A 19,660-nucleotide genomic window follows, 5' to 3' on the forward strand; every position below is an offset into this window, starting at 1 on the left:
TGTTTGAGACAAAAAGTATTCACACATTTCAGATGAAAAATTATTTTAATTCTCAAGATGATAAAAAATAATTTTGTGAACTCTGTAAACCATTGCATAACTGTAGTGTAACAATTTAACAAGTGTTAACAAACTAGTAATACACTACAGAAGATATGCGGTACACAATCCTCAACGTAGAAAAGAAAAACCTAGTATTCTAAGACTTGCACCTATTTTTGTGTTCACAACACAAAAAATATCAATATACCAAAAGAATAATTCCTACAATTATCAGTAGAGAATTTCCTACATATTCATACAGCCTGTCACAAAATAAGGGACGTTTTTAAATCTATAAATAAGGTCTAAACCCACTGACATTAAGTAAATCCATGAAATGCAATTTCCTCAGATTTAACACATTCTATTAAATCGCTGTATTACCCTGAGAAAAATACATCTCTTTCCTTATTTTCCTCGTTATACTGACAAATAGAAACTTGAAAACTTGCATTTGTTTTAGTTCTAATAAATTTTATTGAATAGCAGTTCACAACTAGATGCTACATCATGATGAATTAACTGCGCTCCATAATATTCCAGTGACCTATTCATTGAATATCTAATTTAGAACAATACATTCAATATTTCAGGGCTTCAATGTTAAAATAACATTTCTACTGAAATTTTCTACAGTATATGGAACAACTGGTTCCACATTCAGATTATTTACTTTTGACAACACTTGTTGTACTAGTATTTTTACTTAATTTGAACAGCTCCATACATCATACTCATATACATGTACAAGATTGCATAAATCTTCAGGCTCCATTTTCATAATATTAAAACAAAGACAACACAACAACTAACAATAATGCAAAATAGATTAAACGATTCCAATGCAGAGCATAATGATACAGCTATTACAGTTCATTTACAAGATTCTTCCTATTTGGTGCTTTTCCTTACAAACAATTGAGTTTTTGGTGCCGAATGACTAATTGAGATCAAAATTGTGTATTCAATGGTAGTAATGGTAATAAGTATTGCTGCGTTTTCTTGAATTGTATGGCAAATACAGACAGAGATAGACAGTTATCATTAAATTATCATCTTTGCTTCATCCTGTGGAACTGGTAAAGCAAATCTTATTTGTTTGGCCATTTTCCTTTCAGCTCAAGTGGCCTGAATACAGAGGATCATTTAGCGATTACATTGTGGTCCACAGAAGTATTGTAAGGCACTGGGCTTTTAATTCTAATTAAATATGTTACATTTTGTATTTTGACTGAGAACAGACACTGTCTCCGAGAAATATTCTCTTGATACCAATCAAAATTATGTAATCATAAAAGGCACAAATGTTAACGTAATTGGTCCGTTACAGAGAAATTTAACAAATTTGCTTACAAAGTGAATGTTTATTTCATTTCTTATTAAAAAACTTGTGATTGAAGCAAGTAGACCACTAGAGATCGAGGGCCATAAACAACTCAGCTTTAATTATGTCTGTATCTGCCATTGATGTTTGTCACAATCATCATCTGTCCCCTGTTACTTTACAAAAAAAAAAAACTAATTTGGACCACGACTTGAAGAAAAAGTCAGAAAGAAAGCACCTTACAGTCACTGTAGGCTTATCATAACAGCATACAATGCATAACCATCTGTTTTCCAAAGTGATTGCGATTATGTAGTTAAGCAAAGTCAAAAAACAAAATTAACTTCAAAACATTACTGTAGTGAAGTTAACAGTTGTGTGCGAAAGTTTGGGAACCCTTGACAAATAACATATATTGGTGATTTTTTTTTTAAATTGAAATTATGTAAACACAGCCTCTCTAGGATATGGAACATAAAACACAATATTTTCAGCAAACATATATGCATAGTTACTTTCTATGTCATAAATTGAACAAAAATAAAAACATCATTGTGGCATTTTCAGAAGTTTGGGTACCCTACATACTCAGTACTTAGAAACCCCCCGTCTGGCAGATATCACAGCTTGCAAACGCTTTTTGTAGCTGGCTAAATGTCTTTCAATTCTTGTATTTTCTTCCACTCTTCTTTGCAAATCTGAAATATTATTGGGCTGTCTTGCATGCACAACTCTTTTAAGATCTACCCACAAATTTTCAATTATGTTTAAGTCTGGGACTGTGAAGGTCGTTCTAAAACCTTCAGCTTGCATCTCTTGAGATAGTCCACGGTGGATTTAAAGGTATGTTTAAGATCATTATCCTTTTGTAGAAGCCATGTTGAAATGCTGCTTTTATCTAAACATACCTTTGCTGATTGTGGCCAATGAATTATATATTAACTTCATCAGTCCACAGCACTTGTTTCACACAGGACGCAGGTAAGGTTGTCTTCTACTGATTTCCATGAAGGTCTTGTTTGTGCAAGCATCGCTGCGCAGTGGAACGGTGCACCACCACTTCTGAGTCTGCTAAAATCTTCCCGCAAGTTTTTTGCAGTCAAATTGAGTCTTGATTTGCCTTTCTGATCAGCATGCGAGCAGTTCTCTCCAAGAGTTTTCTTGATCTTCCAGATCTCCACAGTTCCACTAAACTGCAATCTCTTAATTACAATTATCAAGCTGACAACACTTTGCTATCTTCTTGTAGCCTTCCCCTGCATTGTGGACATCAATAACTAACTAATTTTCAGTGTCTTACACAGCTGCTTAGAGGAATCCATGATTACTGAGTGTTCGCAAAAGGTTTTAAGAGTCAGTATTTGTAAAGCTTTGAAATTGGCAACAGCTGACATTTCTTATGTTAATTGTTGACATGATTCAGGCCTAACAAGCTGATTAAGGTCTGAGAGCTTGTAAAAAGAATCTTAAGACTTCGGAGCTCTTAGGGTGCCCAAACTTTTGCACATGCCACAATGATGTTTTTATTTTTGTTCAGTTTATGACATAAAAAGTAACTATGCATTAATTTTGCTGAAAATATTGTGTTTTATATTCCATATCCTAGAGAGGAAGTGTTTACTTCTTTTCAATTAAAGAAAAAAAATCACCAAAACATGTTATTTGTCAAGGGGTGGCCAAACTTTAGCATACAGCTGTGTATGGCCACTTCAGAAACACAAATGTCATTCACCTTTGACATTCCTTCACTGTAGACAACATTTAAACTGACACTGAATCCTCGCTTAAGGTCAGCATGTGCTAGCCAGTATTGCACAAATCTGCCATAAACGTCAATGTATACTTAACACGAAATCAAATGTACAATACACATTTTGTTAGGATCCAACCCATGCATTTTTGATCATTTGTGTATCAACTCACTATAGCCAACTTTACATGGAAAAAAATAGCGATAATTACTATTAATGAACATTATCTATTAAGGTACTAGGTGATTCATTAAAAAAAAAAAAATCAATTTAGGTTTCTTACTGAAATAAAATGAATGATGAAATGTAATACAAAAGAAATGACAGTACAGGTCTTTGGTAAAACTGCAAAAAATGGGCTCAAGTCCATTAATGTTGTAAGCAAAAGCCGTTGGCATAGTCCTGTCATTTACTCATTAAGATAAATGTCCTACTGAATGAAATATAACAGCAAAAATCCATCCAAAAACAGAATTCCCATCACTCACAATGCTGGACTTTGTCTCAGTTTCATCTAGATGACCATGGCGCTCTCACATGCACTTTCTGGCTTTGGGCGAGACCCAGCAACGTTCACAACTACAGGCCGGTCCGTCCAATATCGTAGCAATTATTTGAATTCTGTTCGAGGGTAAGTTTTCCCTTTAGAATACATATTTGGACAGCTACTAGAACACCACTTTGGTTCATTTTTAGAATTTCACACTAGACATCATTAATTTTGTTGGCTTCACAGGCAAAACAAACTAGACCAAAGGACCCTGTGAAATTAGCTGCACCGTACACTGCTATTCAGTGTATGGAGGAAAAAAAAAAAGCAACAAAAATACATTTACCTTCAAATCAATTAAAAAACGGACAATCTACAGCAGTACATGTCTGTGACATCATTCTAAGGGATTTACAAAAGTACAGAAAATTAGACTCAAAATGGATTTACAAATGAATAATTAAATCAAATAAGGTTTAGTCAAGTTAGATGCAGAAGACAGATTATTTCATAGTTTCTGAAATCTGAGCTGTGGATGCATAACAACATTCAAACATCTAAATGTATTACAAGAAACTACATTAATACCTTTTCCAATAGCAGCAAAGCTTGCAGAAGTTATTAAGCCTTTACTACACTAAAAATAAGTCAATACAAATATTCTGGCAGTGTGACACAGTGCGAACTTTTTTTTTTTTTTCTATTTTTGTAGCTGGTTAATATATATCGCATAACATGCAATACCAGATGTGTTTAGCCTGCCTTTTATGCCGTAATATAATCATGAAAACGCTTATATCATGAAAATACCATAACATTTCTTGATATTTTTCCTCTGAGTTGCTTAATTGTCATTTATGTGAATGTAAACAATGCATTTTCCCATATTTATAAGTAGCAAAAAGTGTACCTGGCGATACATGATTTTCTATTGAATTTAAAGCGAGAATAAAAAGATTCTTTAACACAGTAGAAGGTCATTTCAATTAGAGGAACCTAAGCACAGATCCTATGCAAAATACAACTTACAAGTTAACTACAGAATTCTTCATTCACTGCAGAATTATTACATCAAAACAAAAGTTACTGAGCTCTTTAAAAAGCATTTTTATATGTTTCTATACAAATTCATGTGTGTCTTTATGTTCTCATACTCCCAAACGCTGAATTGAAAAACCTAATTTCAAAGACTGAAGCTGCACCAAAAGAGCACCACGACCAAGGAATGACGGGGAGAGGGAAGGGTCATTTCTTAAGGTTGAAAGTCAGGACACAGGCACTGACAATGTTTGTTTTCAATTATCTTCTGCAGAAATACTTAATGGGACTGGGCCAAATACAACTGGCATATATTTATATATACACACACACATATAGTCATACAGAATGTCAACTTTTCTGCAAAGTTAAACAAGACACATTTTTGCAGAAACCTGTGCACAAGCGTCAACTACTTGTGTTTGCTCTGACAATTCTACACATAACCTTTTCCACTAAGTCAAGGCACTTTAGAGTTAGAGGCCGATATGTTCTAGACAAGGTCAAGAGGCTAGATTCCTACAAAAAAAAAAAAAAAAAAAAAAATCACCATTTCAGGCTTTTAGCAAATACAATACATGCTTCTCTAATGACTAGGCTATATAAATCTCTACAAAACAAAACTAACTGATTGAATAACAGCCTTAACATGTAGCATGTGCCTTACTGATATTACAGCTGCTGGTTATGCCTAAAATGCATTTTAAATTTGCACTTATTTGATTGAAATTTTATAAATCTAACTATGAAAGTAGGAACTATTAAGTACTTTTCTATTAAATCTTAATATGTAGAACCATGCCATGATTTAACAATAGGAAACATGAAATATTCAATTTATGTTTCACAGTACACACAAAAGCTTCAGACATTAGCTTATATAGAAAAAAAAAGTATAAATCTAAAAAAAGACACAAAAGAATACCTACAAAGCAGCTTAAAGCAAAAAAAAAAAAAAAAAAAATCTATATACCCTTTAATAGTCCCAGGTCAACAAAGTGCTTTAATAAGAAATCAAACTTCTTCAGAAAGTTGGTCAAAATAATGATGCTTGACTAGTTGCTTTAATAAAATTAATGAGATCTGTGAAAATTTGGGGTTTAACAAAATGTGGCTTTACTTAAGGAGGAACACAACAAAAGTTTGTGTTTTTTAATTTCCTTGGTTAGTCTGATTTACTGCTGCTGATGTACAGATACAGGTACATTAGATGTGAAACATTTTACAAATCAGCATTATTCAGTTTCTATTGTTGGACAACACTTTGGCCAAAGATAATTATTTTTTTCATCTTTTATTCACACCCCATTAGTGTTGAATGCAAGAATGAAAGCGTGTACTCGTTCCACAGAGCATGGAGCTTTGAAACGTCGTAGTGCTTTCTGGTACAATGAAATGGATCCTTTTCACCAGTTCAGTTTTGGAAGCTCCATACTTTGTGAATGGAGAGAGTACACAGTTTTTTTTTTCTGGTATTCCAGACTATTGAGATGATTAATTAGGCCAACACAAAAATATGATTTCTGGATTATGTATCAGTCACATTGAGGTGTTTTCTCAGTTTTCTATGATTTACTCCCAAACGCAACCTAGTGATTCTTTGATTTAGTTGTAGTCCTCTTTAAATAAAGAAAAAGTAGCTCTGAGTTTTGCCCATTTTATGTTTAACATCACCAGACTAGTTTGAGAGTGAACTCACCATTTCCTGCTTTCAAAAATGTACACAGTGACTTCCTCGCCCTTGATGTCCCAACCTGGAATGTCTACAATACTAACTATTGTGGCGAACTATCAACAATGGCTTTGTATTTCTCTATCATTGTGTGTATTTCCATATTCTCATGTGAACATCAGTGAGCTACAAGGCAGCACCCTTTGATATTATCGCATATATATCAAAGAATAATTTGATTAACAAACTTTTTACACTGAAAAAACTATCTTAAGACTTCCAGTAAGTGACAGATATATGACTTTTAAGATTTTTTAAAACTAGCATGTATCCATTTTCAGTTAAGATATAATGTTAAAGTTACAGTTCTTTAAATATAACAATATGTGATGTAACAGATTTACTAAAACTTTCATTGGCTTTACACGCATCTCCACAGTATTTTCTGAAATGTCTTTGAATTTGCTCTGGGGCGACTTTAAGTGCATTAAGTAAAGAAGATAATACCTCAGGAGATCACAGACGCATTTATCCACACTAATTTCAATCCATTAAACTCACAGATGATGTCTTTCTGTCTCTGTCTGCTTTTTTCACTGGGATTACTGGTCCTGTTTGCAATTTTAGTCTAAGAGAAATATGTCAGGTTGGCAATGCATATTTGCATTTTGTTTGGGGGGGAAGCACGACTGCATTTTGTGTTTAGCCAAATGTTTTGTGACTGGGTGTAAAAAAGACAATTTAGATATTTGGACACATCTGGACATGTACGTCATTTTGACTGTCTGAATCATGATTGAAGATTTGAGAAATTCAGAGCAGGATGAGGGTTAAAAGGGCATCACAAGATAATTCAATATTCTAATTTTGAGTGCATGGCTTTTCATACAGAAAGTTATCCGGTTGACCGAGGTAATGTACACATAAAATGAGCAAAAACTAAAAATGATTGAATCCCCTGTACACAACCTAATTCATAATACTATGTGTTTCATCAGTCAAACATCATTTTTATTCTAAATTAATTCAATCACTGTATGAAACAGACATTGCTATTTAGAAAATGTTATATCTATTAGTAGTTTTTCAAAGGGCTAATTCTTTAAATAGTACCTTGAGTAATTGTACATCACCACTTCAATATTTTTGTTCTACAGTAGGGACATTCTGTTTTACTAGGTGCACAGTTCTCACATAGTACATAATGTTGGCAAGGCTGCAGAACAATGCAACGATCATGCTTTTGGCAAACTATACATTTCTTTGACTGAAGCTGATATATTACCTGTTGGGGAAGAAAAGAACGAATATCAGCCGCAACTTAGGGAAATACAGTTCATGCAGACTTTTTAAATTAGCATGCTTGATGTACAGTACTGTGCAAACGTTTTAGGCACTAAAAGTAAAGTGAGAATGCTTACAAAAAATATTGCTATAAATTGTTTTAATTTATCAATTAACTTCTTACAAAGTAAAGCAGAAACCTAAATGAAATCAATATTTGCTGTGAGCAGCTTTGCCTTTAAAATAGCAGCAGTTCTCCTCGGTATAGTTTAACACAGTTTTTCATGGTAACTTGCAGGTTGGTTGTTGCAACCATCCTGGAGAAAGAATGTTCTTTTGTGGATTTATTATTTAGGGCATCTCAGGTGCTTCTTCATGTAATCCCACATTGACTCCATGATGTTGGGATCAGGGCTCTGTGGGGGCCATATCATACCATCTGTTGCAGGACTCATCATTCTTCTTGTTGATGAAAATAGTTCTTTATGATTCTAGCTGTGTGCTTGGGGTCATTGTCATGTCATGAATACATTTGGGACCAATCAGACACCTCCCTGATGGTATTGCATAATGGATAAGAATCTAAACATCTAGGGTGCCTAAAACTTTTGCACAGTACTGTAGATCTGAATGATAGCCTGATAAACCGTGTTTTGTTTTTTGTTTTTAAACTATGAAGATGCTACTAATGAAATGCTGTGTGTAATCTAGTCTTTCTTACCCCGTCTATAAGGTCTAGGTCATTACGCAGCTGACTCTGGATGGAGTGAAGCTTTGACAAGGGGAGCTGGTCCAGCTCGCCATAGCTACGTAGGAGAGGTGTTCCAGGGGTGCGACAAAGCACATCAAAGTCCCCTTGGAGCTCTTTCAGCTTGCGTTCTGTTTCTTCCCATTTCTGTTCTGCCAACTGCCGCTCTGCTTCTGCCGTTTTTGCTTGTTCCTTTGCTTCATGGGCGTCTTTCTGGCAAGCTTCACAAGCCTGGGAAAAAAAAATCCTTCTGTTTAAAAAAAACACCTGCGATTCATGACAGTAGAAGTTACTGTGATACATGTAAAGCTATGAAAAGTTCATTTAAAAACACGTACTTGTTTGACCTGATGCCACGCCTCCTCCCACTGTTTAATCTTCCTCTTGGCCTCATCGAGTTCTCTAAAAAGGCGGGCCAGATCAGCACTGCTGGTTGCGGAGGTTAGGCTGCTGAAAACTGGAGATGGACTCGGTGAAAAGCTGCCACTTACAAAGTCCCAAATGTTGCTAGCTCCTCCGTTCAAGCCTAGCCGAGTGAGGTGTTAAAATCACAAGACCAAACGGAAAAGTTAATGGTTAGTCGTGCAGAAGTGGAAAATTTCATTCAACAACAATCATTTATAAATAATTTTATGACCACATTTTTCATCTATGTCCAGTCCATCTATAATAATGTCTTTTCCATATTGTAAGTTTGCTTTTTTGGTCTATTGTGCAACCGACATCGACCGCATGCCTGTCTGTCCTGGAAGACAAATTCCTTCTCTGTTGCTCTTCCTGAAGTTTTTTCATTTTTTCCCTGTTTAATGGTTTTTTGGGGGAATTTCTCCTTATATATATATATATATATATATATATATATATATATATATATATATATTCCTAATTGACTAAGGATGGGGAGTGTCATATTCTGTACAGATAGTTTTCTTACAGAAGCAAACTTGATAGTTTTAATTACTGCATAACAAAACATTTAAGTTAAACTGAAGGAAGTGCTCAATTCCTAAATGTGAACATTTTTAAACAGAGCAGTAGTGTAGCAAGTCTACAAGAACTTTTGTAATTCTTTACTGACATACTGGAGATTAAAATCTAAATTCAAACAGCTTCAAATGCTTTCCGGCTCACTTGGGAGCAAAATGTCAGATACTATCAGCTTACCCAAAGAGTTCTGGGAAGAGGAGGTGGGTGTTCCCAGGAGGCCGTGCTCTTGCTTGGCTAACATGTTTGAAGGTTGATTTTGCTGTGATACCGTCCCAGACAGCAGAGACTGTGACAGGGACTGGGAGAGGGAGCTTAGCGGGGAGGTGGAGAGCGATGATGAGGAATTCAAAGAAGACGATCGTGCCAGGGAGCCAGGAATGTTAACTGGAGCGGATCCGCCCAGCACCCTTTGACCTATGGGGACACAGTAAATAAGAGTTGAAATATTTTCACATGCAAAATCATGATGACACCATCTGTGATCAAACAATTAACAGGTTTTACTGTAAACTTACTTGCCAGTCCTACATTGTTGTCTTGCTCCTCTAACTCCTTCTCCAGAGATGCAACATTAATGTCACTGAAGTTGAGGTCCAGAGCGGATCCTGAGGGGGAAAAACAACATTTCTGATTGTTCTGATTTCTTATCTGACTGAGATTGGACGAGAAAACAAAAAAAAAAAGCGATTGCGGTCATGGATCACGTTTTACATACACATACCTATAACAGACTCCACTGTGTTGCTCCCTGGATAGAAAGGAGTGGCTTTTGCATTCATTGTTGATAAGGTGGTGGGTGAAGAACTATCTGAGCCAATACTAGAGGCCAAGCTTGATGTTATACTGGAGGTAAAGCTTGATGCCAAAGGGTTCACCGCAGAGAATACAGTATTTTGTGTCTAAAAAAGGGAAGCAAAGAAAAGTTTTATTTCTAATGTTGTTAATTTAAGTTCACTTTTAAGAAATGTATAAATTCACAAACAGCAACAGTAAATCAACCTAAGAGAAACAATAATACCCTATAAATTATATTTACAGTAACAAATAAATAAACGCATCATATCATATGTAATATCACCACACTATTGCCACAAAGTACCACATCTAAACACAAACCTGTTTTTCTTGGTCCATCAATTTTTGATCCATGTGTCCCTTGTTCTTAATCTAAAAATGACAGAATAACACGGAAGCAGCACATTAAATGACAAGTCTCTTTTATCTAGATAACCAATATCAATTAAAGCTATTTTTAAGCTGCACTTACAGATAAAAATTAAAGAGCCTATTTAAGCACACTAATCTTTATTCAGTTGACTTGATAGAGCTAATTGTGACTTTGGTGACATCTAATCCTGCACTGAGAGAGCCTTCAATCCTGTCCAAAGTCAGTAGGTTTTGTTATGGTCATGATTAATGTGGTAATTGTGTGCTGAACTGCAGCCCATCAGCATGAGAGGTGTTTAAACTGATTATGTGTCTTGACTGAACCTAGCCTGCTACTTATGGCTCTAAGAATGATTTTAACACATTGCCTGTGATCACAGTACGTCCTGAACAAAATAGACACCTTGTACTGAGAGTGGATAGTATTCAGAGAGCAGCTAAACTCTTAGTCTTGAGCTACAAATATTCTTTGCTCATGTGTGCAGTGTTAAAACATTTTTAGGCAGTTTGATTGTAAGATTGAGCCTCTCAGAATCCCACAACCTAATTATGAACTAATCAATACTTGATAGATCCTCCGTAAACTGAAATATTTCACCACCACAACCATCACATCATTTCTAATTATGAACCCTTGATGTGTGTTGCAGTGTTATGAATGCAAACAAGCTACATCTGCATTATTTATGGATATTCTGTGGATATACAAGTGTTTTTTCCCCAAACACTGAGGATCCAATACATGAAATCACTAAGAAAATGTCTCAAATATGACAAATAAAAAAAATGACATGACAAATAATGAATGACAAATAAAACAGTGACTCAAAATGACTGACAATGACAAAGCCCTAAGTTGTCTATGTGTTGTAATCTTCCTAAAACTAAAGAGAGCAGTCTGTATACCTGATCCTCACGTTCAAAGCCCGGAGCTTTAGGATAGTTAGACGTCAGAGATGAGACACTGGATGTGGTGGACTCTGAACATAAACTACTATTAGTTAAGGATTTGGGCCTGCTGATGGATCCCACTGGGGATAACAAACTGTCGCTTCCTGAGCTTGGCGTTACAGTTGAGCTATTAGAACATGAAACCTGAGAAAGAGAAGTGAACATGATCTTAATAAAACGATGATCCAATAAAAATAAAATAAAATAAAAAGCAATATTCTGAGTATGAGTATGAAGGTGATGACTACTGATTGAGATTAGATTGGATATGTAACAATAAACGAAAACTTGCTGTTTTTTACTAAATTATCCTCTTAAATATCATGCTGACGCAGGATATTGTATGTTCTTTTAAAACAATGTAGGAATGAGATTAAAAAACAATAAAAAGGAAAATAGATATCATGACAAATCAATGTATTAAAAAACAGAAATATTAGAGCATGATAACAAAATGCCCACAAGTAAACGTCTGGTTTGCATCAGCTGAATTGATTTTTAGTTACAAAATCAGACATTTACATAATATTTTAAGACATTTGCCTACTTTTGAGTGCCAAGTTGATGCTGATAAATTTCCTATCAAATAATTAACATAACAACAGAGTAAACATACACTTCCTACTTGGCCGTTGCTACTGGTTGCACTGGTGGTGGAGTTGCCTCCACTGTTCCACTCACTGACTGGACACTCTGAATACTGTTGAGAGCTCAGCTGGGACTGTGAACTTGACTGTATCGCCGTTAGCAACGAGCTCATGGTCTCTTCTGTAGAGGGAATTCCTGAAATGATTAAAAATATATTTAACTGCATGTAATCTTTAACCAGCCAGGCTGCTGAAAGCTAACATCCAATAACGTCAACGTTCCTCTTATTATCAAAGAGTTATCAATGTATGATGCAATAAACAACAAATAAAGTTAGATGAGCAGGAAAAATTTAAAAAAATACTTGTTGAACCACTTTATCACATCACTACAGGAAATAAATAAATAACAGCATTTAGTGTTGGAACTTTCACTTACTTTCTACGTGTGCAAACGCACAAAACGGTCCTCTGGGACAGTATCCAGTTTGCCGCATATCGTTGCATTTGGTGGATTTGTAGATCTAAAAAGGATAGAAAAATGAATCACACATCAATGAGAGAAAGTTAAGATCAATATCAAATATTAACAATGGAAAACCTCACAAATACAGTGTCATGAACTAGAAAATATCCTAGAGGGAGAACATTGTTTTATAGGTACCGTATATTATCACATTTTATTTCCATTATCAGGCTTTTTGTATTGACTTGTCAGTGCCAATAATTAGACCTAATTAGGATTATTAGACCATAAAAATTACACACCGCAGTCAAGGTATAAAGGTTGGCATAGAGCACCAGAGTCAACAATCTACCATGAATATAGATGGATGATTAGTTTACTAATCTTCTCTGGTGGCAAACCTTTCAATTTACATAAATGGTCAATTTAAGGCTTTTATGAATCTCTGCTGAGAACAAAAATCTCATAATACACCCACTCTGTACGTTGAAAGATATTTCACAGTGAAGTAGAGGTAGTAGAAGGTTGTAACCGACCTATCTGGTCATTTTAAGGAAAGAGAAAACTCTCACTCACCTCTGGGTGAAACTGTTGTTCGGTGCGAGAGTGACAATACTGGCAACTGTCTCCACTGTCGCACTTTGATGGCTCGCCCCATTCGTCCCCGTGTTTCACATTAGGGCAAGGAGTTGACCTGCAGTGTTACACACACAGTCGTAAACCTTTACACATACTGCAACTACATGACTTAATGCCACTGTTTTTTTTTGAATGTCAACTCTGTGTGTTTTTCTTGTTTTATGTAGTGTTTCTCTCAGATTATGGCAGATGCTGATATTAAAAAAATGTATTGGTGCACATGCACAGTATGCAATGGTATAATAAGGGATTGTGCTATTTTTTAAGGGTTTAAATTTGCCTATTAAAAGAAAAAAAAGTTTTGGCATTTCTTAAGTCAAAACACTGTGATGTGAGGTTCCTTCAGGAAAAACACTTATTGGACTACGAGACAAGAAAACTACGTACTGGGTGGGTGGGATATGTGTCTGCAGCCTATTCTGATTTATAAACATCTGCAATATAAATGTATTTAAGAGACCAGAGACACTTCAGGAAGGGTCTTTTAGACTCATCAACCAGGTGGAGGAATATTATGCTAAGTGGGCAAATTACATCTCCTTCATTAAAAGGACCCTGAGGCTTCTGCATGTATGATAAGACATTGGCTCAAATCCCTGAAAACCATCGAAACCTGCGACATGTGACACTCCATAACCTACTTATCTGCCAGTAAAGTAAGTGCTGTGTTTAACAAATTAGTTATTCATTTTCTATTAATTTGAATTTTCTTCTTGTCATCTTTGTCTCAGTATTGTCTACTCTTCAGCCACATAGCTGCGTGACCTTGTTTCTACACATGTTCTGTCTCTCAGCTCATACACTGTCATATTAATTATCTGATGTATCTGATGTGTCGTCTTGACCTGTTTAGCTCACCTGTACTTGAACTTTCGTGGATTTCGTCTTCGGTCTCTACTGTTGTGGTAGTGGGGACATGCGTAGCCCTGTCTGCAAAGTCTCGGAGGCTTAGTACACTGGTCTGTTTTATAGTTGGCTAAAACAAAGTTGGTATCTGTAAAATAGGTACAAAGTATTAATGTAATTTTTCATTTCATCAAGCAGAAAATAAAAACTTTGTGGTGAACTGTGGTTTGTTTACCATTGCCATTAGAGTGGGGGTTACTCACCTTGCCACCGTGGGTCCTCTGTCAGAGTTTTCTCAATCATGGCTTGGCTGGCTAGTACACCAGGTTGCAGATCAGGAATACCTTCCCCAGATCCCAACTGTCCATTTTGGAGGGCCTCTTGTGCTTGGATCTCTCTGTGCACATATAAGTTATGTTATTATCCCTTTTTTTTAAATCATATTATCCATTTGCTCGAAATCTCAAAAGACTTAATATACCAATAAAAAAACTGACACTGGACCATCTGACACATACTGTATCTTAATATTGGCTAAAGGCTGGTGTAACAGCATCATGATGTTCAAACTTCAAATATCTTGAAATATTCTTAAAATACCAAGAAAAACAAACTCACCAATGAAAATTAGATGATGTAATGATTACATAGAGGTTTATCAATCTAATTCCTGAATTTCTACTACAGACATTTTGCTCAGGAAACACTTAGTTCAACAGTCTGGCTGGTATCAGACCTTTTCGGCAGCACAGAGTTCAATAAAAGAAGTTAATCTTTTTTTAGAAATCAAGCTAAACCCAAAAACCCAAACTGTGAGTCTGGCGATACATTAATCCCCAACCATAAATGGTATTTTGTTTACATTATGTCTAAATTGGCTGATTTGTTGGCTCTATTGTGAGGCTTGTGAGTGAAAAGTTTGGCAGGGAAAAGAGAGGCCAGTATTTGCTTTGTATGTCACCTGATATCATAGACTGGAGGTCGGAGATCATGTGGCCCGTGAGCAAAAGCACAGTGGAGGCCATTCTTCACACAATGCCCTCGGGCATCTGTCTCATGGATACAAGTGCCAGTCTTGTAATAGCGTAGATGGTACTTGCGCTCTGTGTCACCCGTTGTCCGGTGTAAATAAGGACAGCTGAAGAAGCAAGAACACAACACTGAAATATTTAACTGTTTATGTGCATAAAACTGACTTGGTATCACAAAAAAGTGCAGCTAAGACCTGAAATCTAAACTGATCATAACGAACATTATATGTTATATATTATTTCATATGACCTGACTATAACAAGCATGAAACAGGCAAGCATTGGACTGACGTTCAAAAAAATTATATTAAAAAATTCAGAATGAGCAAACAAGATATATTAATTACATTATAATGAGTTAATTATTGTAGTTGAGCACATTTTCAATCAGGAATAAGATTCTACTTTGAATGCAGGGCCGACACATCAGCAATTCCTTGAGAAATGTATAGGCAATAAGCCTCTTGAATAAACCAAATTTTCCTTTCTTGAGTAGCAACAGTTGCCATAGCAACGTGTAAGGTCATACAAAAATAGCTGCCATTGGCAGAGGAGGAACTGTAAGGATTGCAGTCGTTCATTATCCATTAGTTCAATAATTTCAGCTCTTTTTTTTTATTTCTGTGTAGAGCTCAATTAAATGCTGCACCCTTTTCAATTTCTACAGTCATACAGAGAGAGGTGGCTAAAAACAAACGGTCTTTATACACAAATTATGGAAGATTAAAGGAGGAACACCAGTCCCACCCGTTTTAAGAATTCACATATCTAGTTTCTGTGCCACCGGAACATTCAGCATTCAATAAACATGTAAATGCTCCACTTTTCTAAAGCCACAAGCCGTTTGGAAAAAAAAAAGAAATCTCTGTTTTTCCTGTTACAGTGACAGAGGACAGATGATGTGTGCAAAACAATGGAGACTAGTGGTCACACATGAGAAATACACAAACAGATTGGTGTCTTATTGTAAACAGGATTAACAGGAGACATTTGTGAAAATATGAAGCTAGCGATAAAAAATGTTTGTGCATGAAACCACATTTTGTAATCAGCTGAAAATCATAGCGGCAAAAACAGAGAGATGCAATGATTCCAACCAAAGGGTGAGTTCAATTAGAAATGTTAAATCTGGCACACTAATAATAATGATGTATGCAACAAAACAAGGAACAAGGCAAGACGTGATTCTTGCAATCACGGTGCCAGCACCTGCTGCAACATCCTTCTTTTCAAATAAGGGAACTAAATGAATGAACAAGTGAATTGCAAAATGACAGAATCATATTTTTCATCTTTCATGCTTAACTTCATGTCAAGAATACACCCAGTTTTCCATCTTATCTTCAGAGCACTCTTTTCAAACGCTTGGAAATGTATACGTGGCTTTAATAATCAAACAGGACGTTTATAATCTCAGTTCAGGCGAAGCTGAGCTGACATTGCCACATTAAACAGAGAGTTTGCTTAACCTTCACGCTTTCATTATTGTACATCCACCTTGTGTGCATATGGATGAGTTACTGTAGCCACGGCAAGCTGGTAAAATTACCAACGAATGAACAAATTTGATTCTTTTATTACAATTTAACTCAAAATGCACCAGCAAGAGAAACACATGCCCCCCTGCTCACATTGCTACAGCACAGCTACAGTTCTCAGATCTTTACGCTGGTTTCCTGTCTGTCAGAGAATTGATTTTAAGATACTACTGTTGGTTTATAAAACAACAAAACACATTTCTGATCTTCTACTGCTGTTATGAACCATCCAGACCTCTCAGGTCGTCTGGGACAGGTCTGCTTTCTGTCCCCAGAGTCGAAACTAAACATGGAGAGGCAGCGTTCAGTTTTTACGCTTCACATATCTGGAACAAACTCCCTGTAAACTGCAGGTCTGCTGCAACTCTCAGTTCTTTTAAATCAACGGTTCTTGCTTCTTTTTTTTTTTTTTAAATCAAATTTGAGGCTTTTGTTTACTATCTTAATCTGCACTGTATCTTTTACTCTCCTGTTTTATCTGTCTTATTCTATTTTAGCTTATTTTTACTTCCAATTTAACACATTTTCATTGTATTTGAATTTCCTTGTTGTAAAAATGTGCTATACAAATAAACTCGCCTTGCCTTACATATCAGCCCCTCCTTTGTCTGTATAATAAATAACACAATGATAAAACGCTACAGTTTGGCAAAGTCACTGTAAAATTCACTATAAGAAGCAACGAAATACTATTTTATCAAAAAAGCCAAAGGGTATTTACACACAAGTCCTCCATCACATATCAAAACTATTTAGGGCAGCTGTGGGAACACAGAAACATTTATCCACCACTTATAAAACGACCTGCTGATCAATATTTCAGGGTCACTGGTTTGCTTCAAGTTCTGCTTTGTATTCATATAGTTAGAAAGCTCCTCACTCCAAAACATTGCAGCAAATTATCAGTCATTTCTGCAGCTGCATCATAACACACTGACAGTTTCATGAAGCTGAAGGATAGTAATGACTGAAACAGGGACTCACTCATCTCCATCCGGACAAATGCCTGTTGTCTCGTCGTATTTCGTGCAATAAACGTCCGGGCTGTAGTTAAAGGTCCCGTCTCTTCTTCTTATGGGTCTTCTTCTCCGCTGGTTGAGAAAATGCCAGTGAAAGCACGTAAAGGGTCTGTGCTGCGTACACTTGTGCTGGAGGAACAACGGGCACTGCTCTGTCCTGAACTCCTTCAAGTATCTGAAACAACGAAGAAAACCAATGAGGAGGAATCAATAAGCGAGTATTTATCACTATTATTTGATGAAAAATGAGTCGAAGGTGGAAAAAAAACAGAAAAGTTGAGAGACGGAGAGGTGTCGTGCTGCTAGAGGTGTAGCCTTCTATATTTTGGGTCACTAACGTTATCTCTGTATTCACATAGAAAGCTACGTCTATTTTTTTACGTAACGCTAGTTTTGAGTCCTTGAGCGTACGTCTTTAAATGTGCGTGGCAAGAGGGAACTCAAAATAAGGCCGAGCTATTTACAAGCAGACTGGTTAGCGAGTTCCTGGCTAATCATTTAGCAGACCGAGTTGACGGTGTAATATTCAACGGATTATTCGAAACACTTGCTCAAGTCTGTCAAACAGTTGCAAACGGTTCCGGTAACGGTCGCCGTGTCAATTAAGTGATTTAAGATGTGCGTGTTTCCTGCCTTAGGACTGCTGTCGTTAGCGTGTAGTCGCTGTTTGCTATGTAACGTTAGGTAGTCACAAAGCCAGGAAAAGCACCATGTTTTCAACGCGCACACACAAGAGTTGAGGAATGCGAGAAATTGCACGCGCGCGTAGGTGCACGTGCAAATAACGTTTTTCGGGAGGCGAACGATTTTGTTGGTTTCTTCGCGGCAGCTTTACTCACGTATAGTGGGTAGGTTTCTCGGTTTGAGGAGACGCATTGGCCGCCGTTTTCGAAACCGACGGCATTTTCAGTCAAAACAATGAGTTGCGCATGCGCTCGGATCTGTTGCACGTCCGCCTGCACGCCAGCGCGCTGCTGCAGAGACTGAAGCAGGGGGGCGCTGCAAACACGTGACACACTTCTGATTGTTTATGTCCACTGGTTTGTCTCCCATACACCTTCTGATTCAATTTACTGTCTTTATTGTTATATATATATGAATTTAAAAAAAAATATATCACCTGCATTCATAACAATGAGGACAAAGCTTTAAAGGCTACACTTATTTAAATGAATTTACAGACAATATTCTGGTCTGCTCTGCAGGGCTGTAGCCAGGATTTTAGCAATACTGAGGTCAAACTCCCATCAAACATCAAAATAATACAATAATACATTTTTATCTGACCACACAAACTAAATTATGTTTCAAAACTTTCTCTGCAATGCTAATCCTGATGGAGAAATACACTATATTGTATTATTATTATTGGCCTCAAACAGTCATGTTCAAGAATATTGACTTTATAGAATCAGCCTTGTAAACCCATCATCTGTAATGTGTCTGAAACTCTTCCTCTCAAATATAAGAAACTATGCTGAGGACTTGTCCTCTTTGTCTTCAATGGCAATACCCTGCTGTTATTATTATTATTATTATTATTATTATTATTATTATTATTATTATTATTATTATTAGCTTAATAACAAAAGCTGTGTTAGGAATTAAAATGTTAATAACAGTGTCTTCAAAAGCTTTCCTTTGAAATTTAAAAGCTTTCACAAGTTAGCCTTTAATTTAGATACTGAGTCATCTATTGGGAATCTCTGACTTTGCTTTAAATTTAGATTTGAACACCTCACTTGTGAAATCCACAGCTCTAATGAAGGTGAAGGTTTGTATGGTAGGGAAGATGTAAAAAGCCTCACATTTTTTCTCTATATGAGGCTCTTACGGGCGGTCATGTTGCCCTCCAATCTACAAATACTGTTTACCTCACCTGCCAGCCTACAGACATTGTTTTTAATCTCATTCATTAGGCCAACATACTGCATTTAGTATACAGGTGTAGGCTAAATGTAACTGATTTTACAGTAGTTCTATATTTCCCACCATCTCATAATGCATCCCAGTGTTAATGATATCCTTTGTAGGTAAGAATAACAATTAAGTGTGATCTATTTTGGGAAATTATAAAGCA

At 36.2% G+C, this 19,660-nt stretch overlaps 1 protein-coding gene across 2 annotated transcripts; it reads right to left on the bottom strand.

The window, feature by feature from the left end:
• Positions 1–26: 26 nt before the first annotated feature.
• Positions 27–18,527, bottom strand: unkl (unk like zinc finger). 2 transcript variants are annotated; one of them, XM_042392621.1, is made up of 16 exons: positions 18,420–18,527; positions 17,546–17,755; positions 14,954–15,130; positions 14,256–14,389; positions 14,005–14,140; positions 13,084–13,201; positions 12,481–12,565; positions 12,071–12,237; positions 11,410–11,598; positions 10,453–10,503; positions 10,058–10,235; positions 9,852–9,941; positions 9,514–9,750; positions 8,688–8,875; positions 8,323–8,580; positions 27–7,602 (listed from the first exon to the last, which is right to left on the bottom strand). In XM_042392621.1, exons 1-16 carry the CDS (start codon positions 18,482–18,484, stop codon positions 7,447–7,449), a joined length of 2,439 nt encoding a protein of 812 aa, XP_042248555.1. In that variant the 5' UTR covers positions 18,485–18,527; the 3' UTR covers positions 27–7,446. The 2 variants fall into 2 exon arrangements, with proteins under 2 accessions (XP_042248555.1, XP_042248556.1); XM_042392622.1 differs by lacking the exon at positions 11,410–11,598.
• Positions 18,528–19,660: the final 1,133 nt, after the last annotated feature.

Source organism: Thunnus maccoyii, chromosome 18 (genome assembly GCF_910596095.1).
Source record: "Thunnus maccoyii chromosome 18, fThuMac1.1, whole genome shotgun sequence".
NCBI classification, from domain to species: Eukaryota; Metazoa; Chordata; class Actinopteri; order Scombriformes; family Scombridae; genus Thunnus; species Thunnus maccoyii.

Excerpts from the sequence above, each read along its gene's own strand:
- unkl (XM_042392621.1), bottom strand. The coding sequence starts at position 18,484 with ATGCCGTCGGTTTCGAAAACGGCGGCCAATGCGTCTCCTCAAACCGAG. Across the intron at positions 13,202-14,004 it reads CCACGAAAGTTCAAGTACAG|GTCAACTCCTTGCCCTAATG; the intron begins GTGAGCTAAACA and ends GTAACACTGCAG. Across the intron at positions 7,603-8,322 it reads ACCTAGACCTTATAGACGGG|GTAATATATCAGCTTCAGTC; the intron begins GTAAGAAAGACT and ends CTTCCCCAACAG.